This window comes from Engystomops pustulosus, chromosome 5, assembly GCF_040894005.1.
Source record: "Engystomops pustulosus chromosome 5, aEngPut4.maternal, whole genome shotgun sequence".
In the NCBI taxonomy this organism is placed as follows: domain Eukaryota; kingdom Metazoa; phylum Chordata; class Amphibia; order Anura; family Leptodactylidae; genus Engystomops; species Engystomops pustulosus.
Window position 1 is genome coordinate 83,225,111 of NC_092415.1, and position 26,166 is coordinate 83,251,276.

General features: G+C 40.6%; 1 protein-coding gene across 2 annotated transcripts in view; it reads left to right on the forward strand.

Annotated features, from left to right (window-relative positions):
- The window catches only part of CDYL (chromodomain Y like), a 51,315-nt gene that overhangs the window by 12,987 nt on the left and 12,162 nt on the right, over positions 1–26,166 (forward strand). Inside the window, exon 2 of one of the 2 annotated variants that reach the window (XM_072152511.1) lies at positions 4,124–4,787. The exons of the other annotated variant lie outside the window; for it this stretch is intronic. Within the exon in view, the coding sequence (XP_072008612.1) occupies positions 4,124–4,787 (664 nt within the window). The remainder of the gene's footprint in view (positions 1–4,123; positions 4,788–26,166) is intronic. 2 annotated transcript variants of the gene reach the window in all.

Sequence of the window (26,166 nt, forward strand, 5' to 3'; positions counted from 1 at the left end):
AAAACACACAACTTATCACTTGAATTGTACAATGTGTCACGAGAAAACAATCTCAAAATCACCTTGATGTGTTAAACTGTTCCGAAGTTATAACCAATTATCGTGACACGTCAAATTCTAAAAATCGTGTTTGGTCATTAAGCTGAAAACAAGCGTCAGTGATGAGGGTTAACGTATTGTACAAAAAAAAGCTTTCATACATCATTATTGACGTAAAGCTTAATTATGTACCGTATATTAAGTCGAGATCCCTAATTTTAACACAAAAACTGGAAAAACCTATTGACTCGAGTATAAGCCGAGGGTGGGAAGTGCATTGGTCACAGACCCCCAGTATATAGCCTCTGTAGTATATAGCCTGCCAGCCCCCCTGTAGTATATAGCCTGCAGCCCTCCCCCCAGTCTATAGCCTATAGGAAAAGAAGTGCACTCGCTTTCCAACGCCCTCCGGCAGGTCCTCTTCTATCCATCGCGCAACGCCTCCGTGTCCTCGCGGTCCATTGCAGGCATCGTGACGTCAGCCAATTGCTGACATTATAGTGTTTGCCGATGCCGACGCACACATTAGAGTGTCAGTGTGCAGCTGACATCACGATGCCTGTGATGTCCTGCGGGGACACAGAGCCGATGAAAGACCCGTGATGGATAGAAGAGGACCTGGCGGGGGGGGGGGACGTCGGAAGGTGAGTACACTGTTTGTTTTTTTTTGACTCGAGTATAAGCCGAATTAGGGTTTTTCAGTACATTTTTTGTGCTGAAAAACTCGGCTTATACTCTAGTATATACGGTAATTGAATGTGCAAATTAGTAAAACATTGAAAATGTATACAAATGTGTTATCACTATAATCGTACATACTCGCTGAATGCTTTTTACAATGTTGTGTATTGCATAGAATAGTCAGAGCAGAAAAATTGTGCCCAAAATCACATAATGAGTGGGGAACTCCTATCCATGAATAATGTCCATGATGATATCTATAGTTGTCCAAATATACAAGCCTGAGTCCCAGGTTTCTTTTGTTTTGGATGCATTTTAAAAAAAAAAAGTGACTTGTCTGTGTTGCTTGCTCACTCCTCAGCTCTCATCCCCCACCTTTGTGCTCTTTGTTAAATACACAATTATATTGTAATGCAATGGCACGGAGAAGGCAGAAAGACCTATTTGCAATCCAACTGAAATGGGCTTCAGCAACCTGTATTTAGTGAAACGACAAATAATGAGGACAGACCCACGGTCCTTCGTTTGGCTCCCAGCTGTCCTGTCATACAGAAAGCACCCCATGATCATGCTACAGGATTCCAGCAGAGAGATGGGAAACTCTTACCCCTGCTTCATGGTTCATGTAGATGCTGTGGTCTTTATGCCTACAGCAGTTAGAGAATTAACTGCTGGCTCCACTATCTTGCCCATTTCCCTGCACCCCGTGAATAGAAGCCATGCTGGACAGTTAGGATGTGAATAGGCTGCACAGTGGAGCCAAGCAGCTAAGGTCAAATGGCCGCCTCAGCTATATTCAAAACTCCCCCTTCAAGTGAATCTTGTGAATGTGCCTAAATGCCTAACATGGGAATATACCTTTAACTATGCTACTTGCATTCATTGTGAAATGTTATTTTAATGTTAAGTTAAAATCCAGCTGCACTGAATCCATTCTATGACTTTTGTGTCTGAACTACTGTTTATACATTTATCTTGTAATGTCTACTTTTACTATCTGACTAACTGAGGGTCATAAATGTGTTCTGTTGTAAAAACTTTGCATCAATGAATGAATAAAATCTGCAACCCTAATGGAAAAACTATTTTATAACATTTTGTAAATCTAAAGACATTATTAATATTAAAATTCTTTTTTCTATTATGTTTTGAATATAAAGTATATAGAGTATAAAAAAGACTAGCTCAAATATTTATGTATTATTTTCCATTAAGACCCACTTGGTAGCACTTCGTAGGGATACTCTTTGCACCCTTTCTGAACGTTTTGACATCTGTAATGGTACAAGAAAGGGTTGCCCTCTTTCCCCCCCCCCCCCCCTGCTCTTTGATCTCTCAATAGAGCCTTTTCTTCAACACGTTCAAAATAACGCTGATATTCTGCGGAGTGAAGTAATAGGCTCTACATGCAAAATAAGTTTATTCTGAGGACCTCCCTTTTTTATTTTCTTCAAGCCGTTTTCGAGCTGTTCCAATCAGATTTTCCAATTAGCATTTTGTTCCCTGGATGCTTTCCAACACAAATTTGTATGGGTGGGCAAACCCAGAGGTCACTACTTTTGTTAATATCCAAAATTTTGGGCGGTTTAGGCCTTCTTGCAATTTCACTTTAAAGCCTTGGATCTGCCTGGAGCAGTTCTTTACTCAGATACATTTGCAAGTTGCACCTTGGTTAGATTCTGGAATTTAACACTGACCATCACTGAGTCTTATAGGATCTAAAACCGCAATAAAACTGACTAAAATTGTGTAAACATTGCTAGGGGATTAATATTTGAGAACTTTTTCATGGGAAAACCCCTTTAACATTACTTAAAGCAAACCTGTCATCAGGAATGTCATTTTTAGCTGGTGACCAGTTCCAATAGCCTATGCTAGGCTGATTTTAAACACGTCTTTGTCAGCATTGTGAGTAATTTCAGTTGTTTTTAATAGTTTGTCTGACTTACCAGTGTGTGGTAAGTCCCAGGGAAGGGGTAGCTGCAGCCTGTGTGTACCTGTGTTCCTCATACATTCTTCCTCTCCTCTACACCACCCCCCTCCCTCCTCTGCCTGTTTAATGCACAAGACAGGAAGTAGGGAGGGAGCTGGATGGGTGTGACGGATGGGAGACTGACACAGGCATACACAAGATACATCTGCCTCCCTCCCCCATCGGGACTTGCTACATGCTGCTAGCAGGGATCAAGGTGAATTAGAAGGTATATAAAAACTACACATTCCTGGTGATGGGTTGCTTTTTTTTATAAATATAGAAAATATAATTTAGAAAATATAAATATTGTGCCATATGAACTGATTTGTGCCTTGCCATCAATAAAGCAAATTATTTTAAAAGCCCCACTCATAGAATGTAAAAAAAATTATAGCATAATTCAGCACAATTCATTTCTTAAAATGTTTTGTTCTAATTTTTTTAATTAATGACATTGCACATGAATCATTCTTACCAATGGCAAAAAGGCTTTGTTTTTCCACTGGGACACAACTAGAATTTTTTTTTTTAATTTTTTGTTTCTTAATCCATAACATTTCTTCTTATAAGGGATTACCCACTTTACTTCATGGGCACAAATATAAGGCAATTTATCAATATACATCTCTTAAAAGTTATCAGTCAAGTAAGTAGAGTAATCGACGTAATTAAAAATCCGAAACATCTGCTGTATGAGCTCATAAACAATCAGCACTTTTAGTGGGTGGTATTTGCAGTTGAAAATTAATAGGGAGAGATATAGACTGTCGTTTATACCTATGGCAATCTACTTGTACAATAATAATTTAAATGGTTAGTATTTATCATGTACAGTTTATATTTAATTATGGTGTATTGTGAAATGTGTTTATGTTGGTGGACTACTGTAACTAAAGAATTTTCCCTTGTGGATAAAAAAGTTGCATTGTATTGTAAACTAAAGCCTCCTGTTGTTTTACCTCATCAGGCAGACATTCCTGATCATAAAATGGCCGCAGATGGAGGATCGTGTGATCTCTATCTTTCCATGAACAATCACCCTGCCTGGACATTGATCTTATATACACAAATACTATCATACGGTCTTGCAAGGGCGATTGTTCATGGACAGTTAGGATCACATAACCGTCATTTCATGGACAGCAATGTCTGTCTGATGTGGTAAGACGCATTACAAAAAACATGAGGTAAAATGGCCAACCTTTTAATGGTATTAAAATACGTCAAACACGGAAATGTTTTTTACAGCACAACAGGGAACATGCTGGTTTCATCTTTTCTTTGGATATTGTTGAGTCTTTGGCTTTGGGTCTACCAGGCACAAAGCTGTAATCTGGAGGACTGCTTTCCCCAGGTTGGGGAAACATGAGGTGTAATAACTGTAATGGTTGCCTCAAATGAATAGTTTTGTATTGTTTTCATTTTCAGGTAGAAAGAATTGTTGACAAAAGGAAAAATAAAAAAGGTAAAGTTGAATATTTGGTGCACTGGAAAGGATATGACAGTGGTGATGATACCTGGGAACCAGAGCAACATCTAGTGAACTGTGAAGAATATATTCTTGAATTTAATAGAAGACTAAATGAAAAGCCAAAAGACATTAACATAATATCAAAAACAAATAGGACATCTCCCAATAATGCAAGGAAACAAATCTCCAGGTCAACTAATAGTTCTTTTTCAAGAACTTCACCAAAGTCTTTGTCTCTTAGTAAGGATGGGGACTCAAAAAATTCTCAACTTTCTACCAGTCCAAAATTACGCAAAAGCCCTTCTCAGCTTATTCCAGTAAGGAGAAATATGGACCTTTCTAGATCAGGTATAAAAATACTTGTACCAAAAAGTCCAATGAAAAACAGAAATTCAGTAGATGGAGTTCCGAATGAACCTGGGGAAAAGCTAAACCATATTGAACAAGAGCAGGATTCTGTAGCACCTGAGGTAACTGCAGAGAAACCAGTTGGGGCTTTACTGGGACCTGGTGCCGAAAGGGCCCGAATGGGAAGTAGACCAAGACCACCATCACTAGTGCCACAAATTCAGCTGCCATTGACTGTTACCCCAGCATCAACGTTTGCTGTAAATGGAAAAGGTAAGAAATAATTTTTATTTAAGAGTAAGGTTGAACACAAGTCTAATTTCTTATGTATAGCAGATTACGTATACTTGCATTGTATGACATTTATAATATAAAACATTGTATTGTGAGGCCTAAGACTGACTGTGCATGACATGACTAAAGGAAGTGTTTTGTCTTTGGTGATTGTTGTGTTCCTGTGTTCACTGTGCTGCTCCCTCTGGTATTACAGAAGGTCAAATCCTTTGTATTCTGCCTTTTTATTGGCTTTACATTTTGTGGGAGAACCATATGCACAGAGCCTCCTTTGGCTTCACAGAAACTGCAGGGGCTACGTGTAGCTCAAGGCGAGAGAGTATTGCATTGTATTGCCTTCCTAAAAATCTATCTTAACATACCTTTTTTAACTTTACTTAATCTTACATTTCATCAGTGACCTGGAAATACATAAATTTGAATGAAGTAGACTTCTGTGTCTTGACCTTGTTTATTCTTTGTACAATAAGCATTGACAGTGTTTTTCATTTTCTATTTAAAATGTTAAATGGTAAGATTTCTAAGTTAGCAGGTCTGTGATGCCATCCATGTGCAGCTCATTTTTTATGGATTATTGCTAAAAACTTATATGGTGGTTTCTGTATTCATTTTTAATCTGATTTGTGTCTTTAACTGCTTAGCCTATTAATTAGCTAATTAGGTGTTACAAAACTAATAGGATTCGAATCTGCCGCATGCACACCAGGATCGTACTGAATTTGCTCCTACCAGACTCCCTATTTACTGCTAATACTATGCTAACATCATGCAGGGATTCAGCTAGGAGACTGGAGCTGACAATTAATGTTTTGGGTGCTGTCATACTATCTGCTGCATGTAAATGAAGGGCATTGCAGATGTAAGTTACTTATCTCTTTTGGCACCCTCGAAAGTGAAATGATGGGTGCTGTCTGTAAGGGAGGTCCTCATCATTTTCCTCTTATCCCCATCCCGACATTTGATGTAATAGTACTGCATGGTGGGAGGCGCGTGCAAGGGTCTTCTGCACGAATTCAGAACACACAGGCGTCTGCCAGTGCTGTGCGGCTTCTTCTTCTTCCGGGAGCCGCATCCTGCCTTCTGACATGACCCGTCTGTAACACACTGAGCTGAATTAGACTCACAGGTCTGTAGTTTCCAGGATCACTTTATGATCTTTTTTTGTATATTGGAACCACATTTGCTTTGTGCCAGTACTCAAATATTAAAACTAATGGTCTGTCTCTCACGGTACATAGTTCATGCAGAACCCGGGGGTGTATGCCATCTGGCCCTGGTAATTTGTCTATCTAAGTGGTTGTGAGGTAGCGCCGTACCCCTTCCTTGGTCAAACTGGCCAAAGAGAATTTTTTTTTTTAAATTGAACAAACTTTATTTCCATATACATAACATGAACAATGAAATATCATATCATAACATCATACTCCGTTATATCATAATGTTTTTCTTCATATATCCACACATTAATAACAAGAATCCCCCCCCCCCTCTGCCTCGTCCGACGTGGAAAAAAAACAACGGCATCTTCTTAATGATATTTTTATATTCTACCCTTTATCTTTACACAGTTACAACTTCTGAAACCGGTCTCAGCCCACCTCCTATATTCTAGCCCATTTTCTCAGTGCATTGTTTCCCATAGCTGAGATTTTTTTCATACCTTTAAATCTTACTTACCAGTCTTAACCAATCTGAGCATTCTGGCGTATCATTACTACTCCATTTTATAGCAATTCCCAATCTCACCACTTCCAGGGATTCTTCAATAAAGACAAAAATAGTCTCCCAGAATTCTATTAGACCTCGAGTCCCTCCTATTCTTCATTCTATGAAGTAGTACCGGAGTGTAATAAAACTGGTTAAACTGCACCATTCTGTGATTCCATGAGATTGATAATAAACTGATTCCCTTGCAACATTCTTTTCACTTCTGATTCCAGTTTTCTACCACCTCTCCCCACTTCTGTGGTACACTGGAAAGTTCCTTTTGGCTCCATACCTCAATCAGATATTTGTAAATTCCCGATAACAGTGCCCGCAAACCTAATAAATTCTATACATTTGTGTGTTCCCTCATTTAACCCTCAAGAACGCGTGATAAATCTGAAAAAATCTAAATGCCCCTGACTCCAGAATCCTATATATCCTCCTGACCTCCTCAAAACCATATAATTGACCATTACTACCTATCTCAGTGATGGCGAACCTATGGCACGGGTGCCAGAGGTGGCACTCGGAGCCCTTTTTGTGGGCACCCAGGTTGTTGCCCCAGGACACAGTTTAGCAGACAGAACTGGAATCTTCCTACTGCTCTCAATGCTCTTTTAAGATGACACATCTTTGACTGATTAGAACTGCAGAAAGAGTGAGAAGGTGTGAACAGGGCCAGATTTTCTTTTTTAGGCCACATGATTCTTCCAGTACAGAGAGACCCTGGAGAGAAGCTATAATGATGCCTGAATTTGCCCTCCTGCTTTCAACTATCTTGATGTACTCAGGGGGCCAATACGATTGATTGTTGTGGAAGAACATAGAGCAATAAGTTACTGTTTAAATTGTCAAGTTGGCACTTGATGGTAAATAAGTGGGTTTTAGTTTGGGCACCCAGCCTTTAAAAGGTTCGCCATCACTGACCTATCTGATTCAGATACTAATCACCCCCATTCACCCAGTATATGTGATCAGGAATAGACCTGAACTCTTCAAAATTAAAATTATTCCAAATTGGTGTACAAGAAAAGATTCCCGTTAATCTCAAAATCTGTCTTGGTTTCCAACAATTATTCAACAACATAGTTAACGGTAATGTTCAATAAACCCCTTTAACCCCTTCAATTCCCCATTGTATCCCTATCCCCTACACTCAGTTTCATCAATCTATTAAAGGCACTGCAGTTCCTCCGGGAAACTAAAAATGCTGTCAGGGAAGGGATAAAATATCCAAACGCCAAGGAATATTTAATCCCCCCTTTTCCGGCGGGCAGTACAGCCGAGTCAATTTCACTATGACATTTTTTTTCTCCCCAGATCAAATCTCTCATCATGCTTTCTATTTTATCAAAAAAATTTCTGGAATCCACACTGATGATGCAGACAAAACAAAAAGTAATTGAGGAAGAATAAGCATCTTCAATAAGGCTGGTCTGTCTGTCCTAAAAAAGGCATCTTTAGCCAACTCTGAATTTTGGACTTGATTTTCTCTAACAAAGGAAGTAAATTTAGATCTAGAAATCACCTCTCATCCGCTAATACGAGAACCCCTAAATACCTGCATACTGCGTTCTTTTCCAAGACCTTCAGAGAATTTATAGTGGTACCCATCACATTATTGAGGGGCAACAAAAAAGTTTCTCCCAATTGATTTTTATATCTGAAAAATCGCCATACTCCTCTATCAATCCTATTATATTTTTAATGGTCTTTTCTGGCTCCCTAACCATCAGGAGGACATAATCCGCATACAGGGATATCTTATCCCTCTCCCCCACTCCCCCATCCCATTATCCACTCAGTTCTCCAGATCAAAATAGCCAGGGGTTCCATGAAGAAGGCGAAGAGGAGGGGGGACAGGGGACATCCCTGCCGGGTACCTCTAGACAATGAGAAAGGCTCCATGAAGCCACCATTTACATTAATTCGTGCCACTGGAGCCCCATATAAAACTTTCACCCGTTTAATGAATTTTTGTCCGAAACAAAAATGTTCCATAATCTTCCATAGGAAGTGCCACTCCACCTGTCGAATGCTTTAACGGCATCCAATGACAAGATGGAGCCCCCCCCCCCCTCCTTGATGGAATAAATCCATTCTGATCTGGGTGGACTATTGATGCTATAATGCCTCTCAATCTCCTTGCTAATATTTTAGCAAGGATTTTCACATCCGGATTCAGTAATGAAATCAGTCTATAAGAACCTATTTCCAAAGGATCTTTCTCTTCTTTAAAATTACTACAATTGCAGCCTCTGACATCGATCCACACCTGGTGCGGAGTCCCCCGTAAAGGATTCCAGAGAATCGTTTATTTCTTGAATGGAGATGTCCAATTCAAGTGTCTTACTTTGAATTTACAATAACTGGGGGAATAAAATTCCATCCAGGAACTCTTCTAATTCCCCCTCCAAATAATTACTCTGATTGATAGATCTTTTTGTAAAATTCTTTAAAATTATCCATAATTTCCACCTTGTTCTGAGTTACAGCCCCATCGTTTTGTCTTATGATGTTTACTCCCTTCCTCTGCTTATGCCCCTCCTCAATACTGGCCAATAATTTCCCAGCTCTTCCTCTTTCTATAGAATTATTTTGTCCTGCAAAAATTTTGTGTTGCGCTTTTTTATACAGAAAAGTTTTGAAAGATTGAGCAGCATATACCGTATATACTCGAGTATAAGCCGACCCGAGTATAAGCCGAGGCCCCTAATTTTACCACAAAAAACTGTGAAAACCTATTGCCTCGAGTATAAGCCGAGGGTGGGAAATGCATTGGTCACAGCCTCTACAGTATGTAGCCAGCCAGCCCTTGCCCCAGTGTATATAGCTTGCCAGCCCCTGCCCCAGTGTATATAGCTTGCCAGCCCCTGCCCCAGTGTATATAGCTTGCCAGCCCCTGCCCCAGTGTATATAGCTTGCCAGCCCCTGCCCCAGTGTATATAGCTTGCCAGCCCCTGCCCCAGTGTATATAGCTTGCCAGCCCCTGCCCCAGTGTATATAGCCTGCCAGCCCCTGCCCCAGTGTATATAGCCTGCCAGCCCCTGCCCCAGTGTATATAGCCCCCCCCTTCCCCGTTGTGCAGCACAACAATACTGGATGGATCGCACAGAAGATCTACGGGTGCCGCCAGAAAGGCGAGTTTTGATTTATTTATTTTTTTGACTCGAGTATAAGCCGAGTTTGGGGTTTTCAGCACATTTTTTGTGCTGAAAAACTAGGCTTATACTCGAGTATATAAGGTAAATTTTCGCCTGCATTGATCAAATTTATTCCAAAGCCCTATCAAAGCAAGCATTAAAATCTCCATTTATCACCACTGGATTGTTTTTTAAAAAAAACGAGTTAATTGCTTTAACACAGAAAATGAGAATGGAGGGGGGATATATACAAATGCCAAGATAACTGTTTTTTGTTTTGTTTTTTTATTAAGAAACCCAAAAATAAATCCACCCTCTTTATCTATCTATGAGGATTTAATATCCAAATCTACTTTATTATGTTCTAATACTGAGACACCAGAAGAAAATATTGATCCATATGAATGCAGTCTAATGGCTGCCCATTTCTTGTCTAACCATCTTGAAGAATCTATGTTTAGATGGGTTTCAATTAGACAAATAATCCCTGGGAGATGACGCGTAATTAGGTCCAATACCATGCGACGCTTTTTTGGATCATTAAGACCCCTAACGTTCCATGTTGCTTTCCGAGTAGCCATTCAACGAGCCCACCCCCCTTCCTGGCCTGTAGACTTGCTCCCCCCCTCCATCCAGGCTCAGAATTAATATTTATACAGGATGAAGGGAAAAAAACCCATTCCACCTTTATCCTAATGTCCAGCAATTCTGACGCACTCTCCCCGCGTCCTCAAAAAATCTAAAATATCACTCTTGGCTTTGCAGGGTATAGTAATGAATATTTCATACCAGGTTCCTTCATTCTTTTTTTTTACCTCTTTGAATCTCACTCTATTTTGTAGCGTACTAATGGCGTAATCAGGAAAGACAAAAATTTTTGTTCCATTATAAACTACATTCTAATTTGTGTGGAAATATCTAATAATCTATTCCCTATCCTGAAATAGAAGGGTTTTAGCCACAATTGCTCTAGGTCGCGATCCGACTGGGCAGGGCTTACCCGGGACTCTATCAGCCCTTTCAAAAAAAGAATTGATAGATTTTCTGCTCCTACTACTTCTATTATCCACTTCTGGATCCAGCCCTCCAGAAAATTTTCTTGTCTAGAGCGATCCTCTAAGTCCATCAACTTCTCTTTTAGGAATTTGCTTTCTTTCGAAAATCCCTGCATTTCTTTTTAAGGCTCTTTACCTCTGCCTCTAGTGTCTTTACCTGAGAAGCAGTATTTGATACCTTCTCACAACTTTTAAACATATCTTCTCATAGTGTCGCCAAATCAGAGGAGAGTGAGCCAACCTGAGTAACTAGGGATTGAACTGTGGCCCCTGTTTTCTGCACTGTAGCAAGAATTTCTATCCAAATAGGGTTGGTAACTTCCTTGCCTCCCATCTCTGCAGCCACTACCTCCTCCCCTTCCTTATCTGTTTGTGAGGAAGTTGGAGGGTGTTTTAAAGTATGGTGTGTTTTAATCACCGGGGAGCTCCATATTTTTTCCTATTTGGAAGATGATTTCTCCTTTACATCCTTCGGGGATATCTCCCCTCCCCCTGACATGCGACCCTGATTCTTAGCCGGCATTTCATGAATACTTCTGATGATTCAACTTCGAGCCCGGGCACCCCTGCCAACCATATATATAGGGATGAATTGTTAAAGCCAGTTCTCAGGCTTACCCTCACCAGTTGGCACGGGTGGCCACGGTGTTATTAACCTTATCAAGCCGGCAGAGTCAAACGAACGGAGCCACACCGACGGGGTCAAGCCAACAGAGCCAGTCCGGCCAAGTATAACCGAGACGGCAGACCAGACCGCCACCCAACAGATCCCAGTCAGCAGGCCCGAAACAAAAAGCCCCACAACCATCGGGTCCTGAGCCAGCAGGATCCGGATCAACAAACCCCCGGTTGGCAGACTCGGGCTGGCGGCAGTCTCAAATTAAGGGCGGACTCGGGCTGGCAGTAGACTCGGGTTGGCGGCAGTCTAAAGTTAAGAGCAGAGTTAAGAGCAGACTCGGGTTGGCGGCAGTCTCGGGTTGGCGGCAGTCTCGGGTTGGCAGCAGTCTCGGGTTGGCGGCAGTCTCGGGTTGGCGGCAGTCTCGGGTTGGCGGCAGTCTCGGGTTGGCGGCAGTCTCGGGTTGGCGGCAGTCTCGGGTTAGGAGCAGACTCGGGTTAGGGGCAGACTCGGGCTCAAGTTAACACCAGGTTTAAGATGGCAACAAGCACTGATTCATCATGGCTTCATAATAGCAGCAAATTTAGTTCCTCAGCATATTCCAGCTAGCAATAAACTCAGTATTAGCAGCAAAGCCACCTATGGAACGCAACTACGGTTGGCTAGTAAATTCAATTAATGCTGCCATAAACCAAGAGTGTCGGCTAGAACAAAATAGACAAATTTAACAGCACCTGGCGTAGAATAAAAAATAAAAATAAAATTTAACACTAAAGATTCTTTCCTTCCAGCCTCAAAGGGCTAGAGAGCCCAGCGAATCTGATCCCCGTCTTAGCCAATACAGATATCCCGACCTATTTCCTGAGTTCTAAAGCCAGTGAAAACTACAAAAACAAACAAATCCAACGGGGGGTTGCCACTCGCGACTCACTGTCCTCCCCTCAGGGTAAACTCCACTCTGTGCAGATCTCACCACGCTGATGGCGTCAGGGGCGACTCTCCGAACCTGAGCCTTCGATTCCAAAACCTGCTTGTCTGTTTTCTTCGGCTGTCTAAGCAAACTGAATCCGTCCATGATTCCTCTGCAGCACGATGACCAGAACTTGTAGAGGCTGAACGCCGGTCGGGGCCATGCTAATTTCGCCGAGTCAGGAGGAAGGAGGCGGAGCCAGAACGGCACGGCACACACTTCGTCATCCCGTCATGCTTCCCCCCGCATAGTATCATTCCAAAGAGAATTTACATCATTCCTCATCATGCCTTGCACCAGGGGATTTTCCTGGGTAAAGACATTCGAGACGGCAACATTCAGTAGAGTGACCCTTTCCTCATCTCCTTCCACCATGACACCCGTGTTATATCTTAGAGGGCCCACACTCTCCGTTTTTTAGTTTCTTATCATTTATACTAAAATGTGCTGAAAAACTTCACCTCGGGTTATACTCGAGTCATGAGAAAAAACAAACCCTGAACGCACCTTGTGACGCCCCCCCGGCAGGTCCTCTTCTATACCGTGATACTCCGTCATTGGCTCAGTGTCCATGCGCTGTCCGTCGCCACGCACTGTCTGTCGCAGGGATCGTTACGTTGGCCGCTTGGCACACACTATGATGTCAGCCAGGGGGCTGGGCAAGCTGTATACTGGAGGGGGCTGTACTGGCTGTATACTACAAGGGCTGGCTATATACTGGGAGGCTGTGACCACCCTCAGCTTATAGTGGAGTCAATAGGTTTTTTCCAGTTTTTTGTGTTAAAATTAGGGGTCTTGGCTTTTAATCCAAGAAAAACGCGAAACTCCGCAACAGTGCTGGTTAAAAATATTTTTCCCTGTCTTCTATCGAAGAACTCTTCATTTCAGGTTAAGTCCGATAAAAAGTGGCAAGCATAATCCCCACAAGTGCAAACAAGGTCACCGAAAGCCTACGCGTTTCTGGTGCTCAATGCACCCTTAGTCATGGCTAAAATTCCATTGAATGTACCGGAATAAGAGCCGCTCCCACGCCCCACCCCCTTCACATGACCAGGGTGTTGCAGGAGAACGTACCGGATCCCGGCACATAATACAACCATATTATAAACACAACATATTACTACGATTAAAAGATATAATGGAAAAGTTACAAAAAAAAGATAAGGAAAATCCTCTGCACGCTCAAAAACAGGTTAGTTCAGCTTTTTTTTGTCACATATATGTCCAATAATAGTAGTCACTATGTCTCGGTACCACATATAATCCAGTCTATTCAAAAAGGACAAATTCTATCCATCTGACAAATAAAGTCTTGGCTTTTACCCGTGTATATATGGTACTTGAAAAAAAAATTGGGATTATTTTGCTTTCCGTGGCAAATTTTTCTCTGTCTATATTCTTGCGGCTTTTATCTGCTTTTTACAGGATTTATTTTTCACTCTATAATCCTGTAACGCCTCATTTCTACCCTATCTTTCTCGTTTAATGCTCTCCTTACAAGACCAGTTATCCACATTGACTTTTTCTTGTTTCTGTTATGCTTTTAACCATATGTGATGTGTTTCTCCATTTGTGAAAATGTAATGTCCCTTTTTTTTTTTTTTTGGGTGCTTTTGTCTTTGAGAACATTGTCCCAGTTTATGCCTATAAGGTCTTCACTTAGATGCTGAAAATTTTGTCCTCCTGGTAATACACCCCTAAAATTCACACATTCCCAAAAGATAAAGGGAGAAAATGAGTGCTTGCTTTGTCAGCACATATCCCAAAATTGGAACGATAAAGAGAATATTAGCTGGTATATGTCCTCACTTATCAGCTCTGTGGCACCTAGAATCTCAAACTGAAATAAATCTAAATTTGTGCTTCTGGGTGTCAGGGAACCGGGTTGGAAGTGAGAATTTCGGGTGCGATTTTTATTTATAAATTGCTCCCGACGGCCTTCCTGAGAACTAGAAACACAAGATTTAGATTAATTTGAAAGAGGAGATTCTAGGTGCCACAGAGCCAAAGATATAACCCTCTAAATTGTGCCCCCTTCCACATATTTAGCCAGCATGCTCCAGGGAAAATTCCTGAATAAAGTTTTTATTTCACACCATCACTCCATTATTTATACCTATGTTATTGGGTTTTACTCAAATTTTATGAACCGCGGAGGGTTTCGTTATTTTGCGGCTAATATAATGGCGCACATCTAAAAGTGACTTTTGTTATCTCTTTAGCTTGGTTAGTTAGCTCTTATTAGTATTAAACAGCTGATGTTTAGTGCTTAGTCTGTCTCGCATGAACACAACACTATCGCTGACAGAAAATTGTTGCTGAATATTTTCTAGACGCGTTTCGGAAGATTTCCATCTTCAGTAGCTGACTATGCTATGATTCCCCTGGACATTTTGTCACTAGGGCCTTTAAAGATGGATATAATGGATTTTATATGCATGGACATAGAGCTATGAGAACTCTACAGTTGCTCATCTATTAAATTTAGGAGAGGGTAAATATTTTCTGTTGGGAGCACTTTTTTTGCCTTCAAATTTTACGTATTATTTTTGTAATATTTTACATTTCGAATCAAAATTGTATTAGGCACTCATGTCTATAAACTCTTTAACCTCTTAGCGCTCTGCGTCCGATATATATCTGACGCTGAGCGCAGTGACTTAACGCTCAGCGTCCAATATATCAGCCGCAGAGCTGTTGCCGGCCCAGCTCGAGGTCTGAGCCGGGTCAGCATCGGGTTACACTTGAAGTCAGCTGCAGGGCTCTTTCCCCAAGGATAGAAATCCCCCCCCCCCTGTGCCGTCTTTGGGGGGGGGGGGGGATTGTTGCTATGGCAGCCCTGGGGTCTGATCAGGACCCCAGGGCTGCTTGCCGGCAGTGCCATTAAGGTGACGTCTATGATGTCATCTTAAAGGCACAGTGTCAGCCTATGCATGTGCATAGGCTGACACTGCTAGTACCCTGCAATACATCAGTATTAAAGAGTATTATCATGAACAAGCAATCAGATGATTGCTTGTTCATGTACCATGGAGGAAATGGTAAAATAGTAAAAAAAAAAAGTTATTCAGTAATAAATCAATAAAAATGCCCATAATTCCCATAACATATAAAGAGACATATAACACAAAAAAGTATAAATCATAACACAAACCCCACATATATAGTATGACTGCGTCCATAAAACCCCATAGAATAAAAGTAAATAATTATTGAACACGTACGATGAACGCCGTTAAAAAAAAACTAAAAACCTGCCAAAAAAATTATGATTTTTACCTATTTAGTCCCACAAAAATGCTATAAAAAGTTGTCAAAAAAACTTATGTACTCCAGAATGATACTGTTTCAATGTCCTGCCAAAAATAAGCCATCAGCCAGCTCCGTAGCCAAAAAAGTAAAAATGTAATGCCACTTGGAAGACGGCAATCAACAAATGATAGATTTTTTTTTTTTCCTCACATTAGGATTTTATTTGGCAAATTTAGTAAAACATAGGAAAAGTGTGGTATCCCTGTAATCGTATTGACCCATAGAATAAAGATAACCTGATTATAAGGTTATACGGTGAACACCCCCAAAAAAAAGTTCCTAAATTTTCAACAATAGGGGATACCAACCCCAATATGGTAACACTGGAAAAAAACATCCCCTTCCGCAAAAAAATCACATGGCCCCAATAACAAAAAAGCTAAAATTTTATAGCCTACAAAAGGGGCCAATGAGGAAGCTAAAATCCTGGCAGCTGCAGGGCGCTCCTTCCCCTGTGCACCCATAAAACAAGTTACAGCCACATGTGGGGGTCTCTGTACTCAGGAGAAATTGCATAACAAATTTTAACCCCTTAGGGACGTGGCCCTTTTTCGTTTTTGCATTGTAATTTTTCACTCCCCACCTTCAAAAATCTGTAACTTTTTTATTTCTCCATGTAAAGAGCTCTGTTTGGGCTTAACAAATTGTTGTGCGTAACAAATTGCACTTCATAGTGATGGTATTTATTATTCCATGCCGTTTACTGGGAAGCGGGAAAAAAATTCAGAATGCAGTGAAAATTATGAAAAAACGCATTTGCGCCGTTTTCTTGTGGGCTTGGATTTTACAGCTTCCACTGAGCGCCCCAAATCACATGTCTATTTTATTCTTTGGTTCGGTGCGATCACGAGGGTACCAAATTTGTACAGGTTTTATAATGTTTTCATACAGTTAAAAAAATTAAAACCTTCCGTACAAAAAAAAATTCTTCATTTTACCATGTTCTGGCACTAATAACTTTTTCATACTTCAGTGCACGGAGCTGTGGGAGGTGTAAATTTTTGCGACTTTTGATGACGTTTTTAATGCTATCATTTTGAGGACTTTATGGGCTTTTGATCACTTTTTATAGAATTTTTTATATTTTTCAGAATGGCAAAAAAGTGGCATTTTTGACTATGGGCGCCAATTTCCGTTACGGGGTTAAACGCCTGAAAAATTTGCTAATATATTTTGATAGATCGAACATTTTGGGATGCGATGATACCTAAAGTGTTTATGATTTTTACTGTTTATTTATATTTATATCAGTTCTAGGGAAAGTGGGGTGATTTAAACTTTTTCCTTTTTTTTCATATTTTTTCATATTTTTTAAATTAAAAATTTTTTACCATTATTTAAGAAAGTCCAGGGTAATTTAACCCTGCAGGGTCCGATTGCTAATACTATGTACTGCAATACTAATGTATTGCAGTATATAGCAATTTTACAATGATTTTTAATAGCCTGCCCTCTGCTGGCTATTATAAATCATTGCACATGGCAAGCCTACGAGTCTCAATGAGACTCTAGGCTGCCATAGCAACCGATCGCCGCCCTCTGATGACATTCCAGGGGGCGGCGATCGTCCATCCAAGATGGCGGCGCCCATATAACGGTATGTTATGTGCCGCGGTCGGGTGCGACCGCGGCACTTAGCAGGTTAACTGCTGCGATCGGTGCAAGCACCGACCGCGGCAGTGACAGGCGGGTGTTGGCTGTTTTATACAGCCTTTACCTTCTGTGTATGGAGAGAGCTCAGCTTGTGAGCTCTCTCCATACACCCCTGGCAAGGTGTTAAGATGGGTTTTCTCTTTTCATCTTTTGGAAATGTGTAAATTTTAGGGCTAACTGAACGTATAACCGAAATAATTTGACCATTCTAAACTTCACCTCCATTTTTATTTAATTACAATGAAGATCTCAAATGGTTAACAATCTTCCTAAAAGCTGTTTCTGATAAGTTTGAGGGGTGCAGATTTGAAAATGGGTTTATTATAGAGCAGTGGTGACGAACCTATGGCACGGGTGCCAGAGGTGGCACTCAGAGCTCTCTCTCTGGGCACCCAGAGGACTCAAGTTATCTACTTGCACTCCCAGGCAGCCCAGGACTTGTCATGCTAAATGTTATAATAAAGAAACCGCGCTGGGACTACAGGAGGGGTGGGAAGGTGTGGACAGATCAGAATTATCATTGTTGCTCCTTCTCCAGGCAAAACATTTCTTACTGTTCTAGGGAACATTCTATCTACTGTATTGGTGTCCTCAGAGCACTGATATGATTGAAAGTTACAACAGAGCGGGGAGCAGGTGGCTATGGGTTTTAGTTTGGGCACTTGGTCTCTAAAAGGTTCGCCATCACTGTTATAGAGGATTTTAAAGTTAAATATTTAAAATTTCATCAAAAACAGAAATTATCCCCAAAATAGTCAATTCTGAAAATACAGAAAAACGATATTTGATTTGTAAGCAGTGGGACATCAAAATAAATTATCCAGACATTTCAAACATTTTGAAAATGTAAAGTAGACATATGGAAAATGTTATTCAGCAACTTATTTAGTAGATCTATCTGCCTGAAACCGCAAGGATTTCTAATTTCAAAAATGTAAAAAAAATTAAAAAATTCATCTTTTTTTTTTTTTTTTTTTTGTAAATAAATGCTAAACTTATCAGCCAAATTTACCACTAAATGAAGTACAACATGTGAGGTAAAAACTTTCTCAATCGCTTTTTGATAAGTAACTGTGTTCAAAAGTTATAAACATATACAAAAAATGGGGCTGAGCCTTAAGCTATAAACTGTCTGTGTCCTTAATGTAATTTTGAAAATGGGGCAAGTGTCTGCTTTCAGAAAATATATGGTTTGTTGGGGTTTAGTATAATTCTTTTTGCTGTAATTATGGTTTTATTTGTATACATCAAAATTGTAAAAATTGCTGTGGCCAATAACACAGCAAAATTTCCAGGAATGCCTGGCAGTTAATGCCTGTGACTGTAAGATCACTATGCAGCAAACGCCCAATGTGTAGGAAGAAGGCTTGCTGCTGCACCAGGACATTGGGAACGTCATGATGCAGCAACGGGTTAAAACATTACATGCTATATATTGTTTGATCTATTGCAGATAGTGGAAGGTGGTGTGGTTTATTTGGATTGGTGGCTGTAAAGAAAGAGTGAAATTTTAAAATGTAATTCATCACAAAATGATTTATAAAATATTATGGATTTTCTAGAATAAAAGATTTACAAAATATTACTTTAAAACTACTTACTCTTGTTTACTTAAAGGGGTATTTTCGTCTGGGGATTCACATTCTGTTTCATTAATCTGCCATATTAAATAATTTTTTCAATAAGATGTTATTAAAAAAAAAGTGTAGATAATTTCTCATAAATGTAGTGATTTTGTCCCTTTAAAAACGAGATGCCTTCCTCAGATACGGCCACCTCTGCTGGAGTGATTGCACAAAAGGTTTTTGTATATGAAATGTCTGGGAGTTACTGAAAAGTCCCACAGAAGTCCTATAGTAATGATTGCTGAAGCCAAGTGGTCAGGTAGGACACAATAGCGCATGTCTGGCCTCCGCTGCCAAAATCTCAGGTGGTTGTATCCGAGGAAGCCATCTCATTTCTAAGGGACAAAACTACTACATTTATGAGAAATTATCTTCACACAGGAACATTTTTTTTTAATAACATCCTATTGAAGAAATGTTTACAAATGGCAAATGAATTAAATTAAATGTAAATGCCCAGATGGGAATTGCCCTTTAAGTAGAAGGGAATATGAGAAAATTTGCTCTTTTAATTTGCGAAAAGGAAAAGGTTTTAGAACAAGTGTTTTTTTTTTTTTTCTGAACACCACTGTTGGACGAATGGAACAGTTGTTGAAATGTACCCAACAGATTTTCTGCAGACTCTACATGTATGTGACAGACAGGAATCACATTGCACACTGAGCCATTAGTTAAGGAGTTTCTACAGACTGCTTTTACACTCCCTCGCACTTCTGCAGGAAAATCATATGCTCTACTCTAAGAAGTAAGACTACTCAATATGGAGACTTGGCCACCTTTCAGGTCCGTGGAGACTTGCAGCCATTGTTGCTCCACTGGGAGTTTCTGAGAAATAAGCAAATACGTTTTCCTGGGCGGAGTAAGAAAAACATTGCCTCTCTGATTTTAGGAGCCTGCCTTAAAAGTTGACAATCATTAGATTTCCAGAAAGCCTACTGACCATGCTTAATAATAGCCAAATCATATTTGCATATTTTTCCAAATTAGAAATTCCAAGTGGAGTTTCAATGGTTGTAAGTAACCACACCACTGCAGAGGCAGACTTGAATGGCATAATTTCCATATGGAGTCAATTTTACTTCCTTGACCTTGTCTCCGGCCTGAAAGTCAAGCTTGATGTTAAGGGGGCTGCCTTACCAGGTAATAAGGAGGCAATGTTTTCCTCATCTTAACCTGGAAACCGTAATTGCATGCTATACTCTTGTAAGAGGTAAGTTGGACAAACTGAATGTTTGGTCATCCACTTGGCAAATGAGGTTTAATGTGGATAAATGTAAGGTTATGCACCTGGGGGTCAATAATCCAAAGGCAAAATATGTACTTGGGGGAGTAAATCTGGGAGAGTCCCTTGTTGAGAAGGACCTGGGGGTACTAGTAGATCATAAATTGAATAACAGCATGCAATGTCAATCAGCTACCTGTAAAGCTAGTAGGATCTTGTCATGTATCAAAAGTGGTATGGACTCTCGTGATAGGGATGTAATATTACCACTATACAAGGCATTGGTTCGGCCTCCCCTGGAATATGCTTTCCAGTTCTGGGCACCGGTCCATAAAAAGGATGCCCTGGAGCTGGAGAGGGTTCAACGTAGAGCCTCAAAAATGATAAGGGGTATGGAGGGTCTCAGTTATGAGGAAAGATTAAAACAACTAGATTTATTTAGTCTGGAAAAGAGACGACTACGAGGGGACATGATTAATTTATTTAAATATATGAATGGTCCATACAAAAAATATGGTGGTAAGTTGTTTCAGATTAAATCAAATCAAAAGACGAGGGGGCACTGTCTACGTCTGGAGAAATCAAGGTTTAATCACCGGAGGCGACAGGGCTTTTTTACTATGAGAACTGTCAATCTGTGGAATAGCCTGCCTCAAGCGCTGGTCACAGCAGGGACAGTAGAGAGCTTCAAGAAGGGTCTAGATGCCTTTTTACACCTAAATAACATTGATGGTTATGTTATATAGAATTGTTTCCCCTAAATCCCTTCCTCATCCAATCCCTTCCCTTCCTTGGTTGAACTTGATGGACAAGTGTCTTTTTTCAACCGTATAAACTATGAAACTATAAGTCGGTGAAAAAGAATTCATTGCTATGGAAAACCTAGACCACGTTCATCAGTATTTGAGGCACATGGAAAAACTGATGCAAAACTTACATGAAAACTGAAGCAATTAACAATATCTGACAGACAACTGATGGAAAATAATCAGCTTTACAATGATAAAATGGACTCTTTATGCAACACTTCTGTGAAAAGACCAAGTAATGTAGTATAGATGGATAAATGTGCATGCAATATTTCACTCTCACGTTATGATGCCCTTTAGTAAAGTAGAAAATGGTGTACCCTCTGCTAATACTCACCCAGGCTACTCATTAACATTTGAATTCTTGTAGACCTTTTAACAACTGCAATATTCCAAGATTTCCTTTTTATATTTTGACTATTTTAATTAATGTAACAATCGAGTGCAGTACGTTACTATATAAACCAAAATGATTATTTTTATTAATAAAAGGAGGCATAGAATTTCAAATTTTCTTATTGTGTCTAACCTTTCAGCAAACTTTACACAAGTATAATATGTACAGGAAGAATAACACTAAAATTTTGGCCAGTACGGTAGGTTGCTAATGTATTAATATCCCATGAAAGTTACAGCCACAAACATAAATGTATTAATTGATGCAGTGTGTACAGAAATTTTTCACTCTTTGTTTCATTGCAGCCAATTGGTAAGATCAAAAAAGTTTTTTTTCTTGCTCATTTTGACAGAACAAAACAAAGATTTTGCTAGTTTATTAAACAAGAAAAGCTAAAATATCACAGTCATCAGTAATCAGACCCCTTGCTGTGACACTCATATTTAACTTGCATGCTGTCCATTTCTTTTTGATCCTCCTTGAAGTGGTTCTACTCAGAGGTCGCAATAACGCCTCTACAAGCATTTATGACGCATGTAGAGGCTGATTTACTACCCCCAAAAAGCACAAAACGTATAAATACGCCTGGCGATTTTCTTGTTTCACTGGCTGATGGCTTAGAGTGGTACCGGCGCTCACTGGAATCTTGATCATATCGCTGTCGTCAGGACCTGTAATGCAGTGCCGCACCGCCAGGCCAGCTCGCAGCTCCGATAGGTTATGTGACCGTTGCTGTGGCGATGAGGAGCTCTGCCCCTTCCAGTGGCAGTGTGCAAACGAGCACACAATGCCATTAATTGGATAAAGCTGTCTATATGATAGCCCGCTCCTTTACTGTGACAGGGGGCCGATAATCTCAGTCCCTGGTCCCACCTGCCCCTTTATACAGTGTAAGGCATGCTGGTACCATTAATAGACGTCTTTGTTTTGATCATCGCTCCCCGTGACGTCATCGGGGAGTGGTGATCAGTTGCCATAACAGCCTCAGATCTTTGTAAGACCCGAGGCTGTATGGCATCTGCGGATTCATTACAATGTGCCAGTGGCACACTGTAATGAATACTGTGTAAAAACGCTATGTGAAAATAGTGAAAGAAATGTCGGAAATGCCACACTTACACCATTTTACATCATATAAAAAAATGTATAATAATTGATCAAAAGGTTGCACAGTCCTTAAAATGTTAGCAATGAAAACATCAGTATCACTGTAATCATACCAAACCAAATAATAAAGTAGATTATAAATAAAGGAATTATTATTATTATTATTATTAAGTAGATGTATCATTTGGAGCACACAGTGAAAGTCTTAAAACCTGAGCCCACAAGAAAGTGACGGAAATGCGTTTTTGGCAATTTCACCACATTTGGAATTTTTTTCCAGCTTCCCAGTACAAGGCATAGAATAATAAATAACATCACGCGGCTCTGTACATGGGAAAAAATTAAAGATGTTTGAAAGTAGAGCGCGAAAAATGAATGAAAAAAAATTATCAACGCCAAGGGGCTAGAACTATATATGAATAGGAGTTATGTACGTGTATTTTTGAAAATGTCATACCCCTCCTCAGCAAGAAATACTCCTCAAAAATGGTGAGAGGAATATTATTACCCTTCTGGCAAAATGTTAGAGCGATCTCTGGTTGTACTCCTTCACTGGAGTCCAGCTATGTTTAATTAAATTGATTGGACCTGATTAGGACAGGCGCACACTTGTTTATATAAGACCTCACAGTTCATGTCAAAGCACATGAGAATCATAAGGTCAAAGGAACTGTCCAAGGAGCTCGGAGACAATTGTGGCAAGGCACAGATGGGGCCAATGTTACAAAAGAATTTATGTAGCAAGGTTCCTAAGAGCACAGTGGCCTCCATTATCCTTAAATGAAAGAAGTTTCGGATGACCCCAAATCTTCCTCGACCTGGCCTTCCAATTGTTGGAGAAGAGCAATGGTAAAAAAGGTACAGAAGAACTCCGAGATCACTGTGGCTGAGCTCCAGAGATTCAGTAGAAAGATGGAAGAAAGTTCCACAAAGTCAACTATCATTGCAGCCACCCACCAGTTGGGGCTTTATGCAGAGTGTGCCGATGGAAGCCAATCCTCAGTGCAAGATATATGAAAGCCTGCATACAGACTACAGACACATGAACGACTGCCAGACTATGAGAAATAAGATTCTCTGGTCTGATGAGATGAAGATAGAACTTTTTGGTGTTAATTCTAAGCGGTACGTGTGGAGAAAACCAGGCACTGCTCATCATCTGCCAAATACAATCCCAACAGTGAAACATGGTGGTGGCAGCATCCTGCTATTGGGGGTGTTTTTCCTGCAGGGGCAGGACGACTGGTTGCAACTGAAGGAAAGATGTATGCGGCCAAGTACAGTGGTATCCTGGATGAAACCCTCTTCCATAGTGCTCTAGACCTTCGATTGGGCCAAAGGTTCACCTTACAACAAGACGATGACCCTAAGCACACAGCTAAAACAACAGCAGTGGCTTCAGAACAACTCTGTGACTGTTCTGGACTGGCCCAGTCGGAGCCCTGAATTGCATTATCTAATTTCTGATTTCTATTTAAATCAGAATAATTACGATCTTAAATTTACACATACCGTATATACTCGTGTATAAGCCAAGTTTTTCAGCACAAAAAATGTGCTGAAAAACGTCCCCTCGCTAATAAACGAGTCTATTAAAAAAAAATTCCCACTTAAAAAAAAAAAACTTTTATACTCTCCCTCCGATGTCGGCGCAGCTCTCAGATGTCAGCGAGTCCCGTCTTTTTTCTTCTCCGCAGCTACTCTTCTTGCTTCTGTCATGGACGCGTCCATGTTTTCTTCTTTGCCACGCATACTATGACGTCAGCAGCGGCCGCGTCATGGTATGCGCATGCTAGAAGAAAACATGGCGGCGTCCATGCCGGAAGAAAGAAGAGGAGCCGCGGAGAAGAAAGAAGACGGGACGCGCTGACATCGGGGACATCGGAGGGTGAGTATAGAAGTTTATTTTTTTAAGGGCTGTGGGGGCTGCAGTATACTACATGGGCGAAGGCTGTATACTACTAGGGGCTGCTGTATACTACTAGGGGCTGCTGTATACTACATGGGGACAGGCTGTATACTACATGGGGACAGGCTGTATACTACATGGGGACAGGCTGTATACTACTAGGGGCTGCTGTATACTACATGGGGGCCGGCTGTATACTACTAGGGGCTGCTGTATACTACATGGGGGCTGGCTCTATAATACTAGGTTCTGCTGTATACTACATGGGGGCTGGCAGGCTGTATACTACTGGGGGCAGGCTGGCTGTATACTACTAGGGGCTCTCAGGCTGTATACTACTGGGAGCTGGCTGACTATATACTACTGGGGGCTTGCTGGCTATATACTGGGGGGGGGGGGGTTTGACCAATGCATTTCCCACCCTCGACTTTTACTCGAGTCAGTAGTTTTTCCCAGTTTTTGGTGGTAAAATTAGGGGTCTCGGCTTATACTCGGGTCGGCTTATCCCAGCCCACTAGAAAATGGCGCAAATGCAGTCAAATTGGTGAAAAAACGCGGTTGGATTTTCTTTCCCGCTTCCCAGTACCTGCCATGGAATATTAAATACTGTCAGTATGAAGTACAATTTTTACACAAAAAAACAAGCTTTACATGGAAAAATAAAAAGTTGTAGATTTTTTTTTTTTTTTTTAAACAATTTTTATTGAATTTTCATACCATAACAAAGGTATTAACATACAAAATACTTCCAAAGGGGAGTTGTAGATTTTTGAAGGTGTGGATTGAAAAACGGAAAGGCAAAAACAAAAAAGGGCCTGGTCATTAAAGGGGTTTTCCCACGAACAAAAGTTAAGCCCTACCGGATAGGGACTAACTTGCTGATCAGTTGGAGTCTAAGTGCTCGACGCTCTGTCAGACTAATGGAGCAGACGGCCGTGCATGACCGTTCTGCTCCATTAATCTCTATGGAACTGACGGAAATTGTGGTGTTTCATTCTCCTGTTATGAGTCATTAGGCTCCATTTGTTTTAAGACCAGCCAGGAAGAGGAGCCTGGCAGTGTGTCTAACACCCCAGGGAGTCTCTGTTTGATCAGAGGAGCATGGTCTTCCTAAGTGATGAAATTTACACATTTGGCCAGTGAGTGGTCCAGGAAGTGGGGGATGAAAAGAACCCGCAGACTTTAGTTTTTCCCTCCAAATTTAGACAAAGAGAATATCATAGCTGTCCATAAGTGGGGCATAATTCATAAGTATGGGTCCCCAGTTACACAGGATAGTTATGGGATCTAGACACACTCCTGGAGAAAACATCAGAATGTTAGCTCCAGGGGAAGGCAGCCAATAGCAGAACACCCCTGATACTAGGCTAAGACACCCCGAGTTTGGTATGGGGTTAATGGGAATAACGTACCCATTTGGTTGGAAGCATCTTCCAATCAAAAGTTATGGGGTTTTGATAAAAACCCAGACCCAAAAAGTACCTCACTGATGGGAGGGGGATAGAAAAAACACTCCCTCACAGTGACATTACAGCCAGGGGTGGGAGTCAAAATGCCCCTGGGTTTAAATTAGTGAAACAGCCACATGGGGTTGTTCAGTCTGGGGGACTCTATCACACTAGAAGGCTGGATCGATGTCTATGCCCTGTCCTCGGGCCAAAGAATTTCTTCCTATTTCACTAGCAAGAGTTTTTTGTTTCTTTTTTCCCTAACTGTTTTTAAGTATCATATGTGTATTGTTTTAATCTTTTTCATTTTATCTGACAATTTTATTCATTGAGTGTACTGCATTTTTTATGTAAATTAAAGTGTTAACTTTTAATTAGTCTCTGC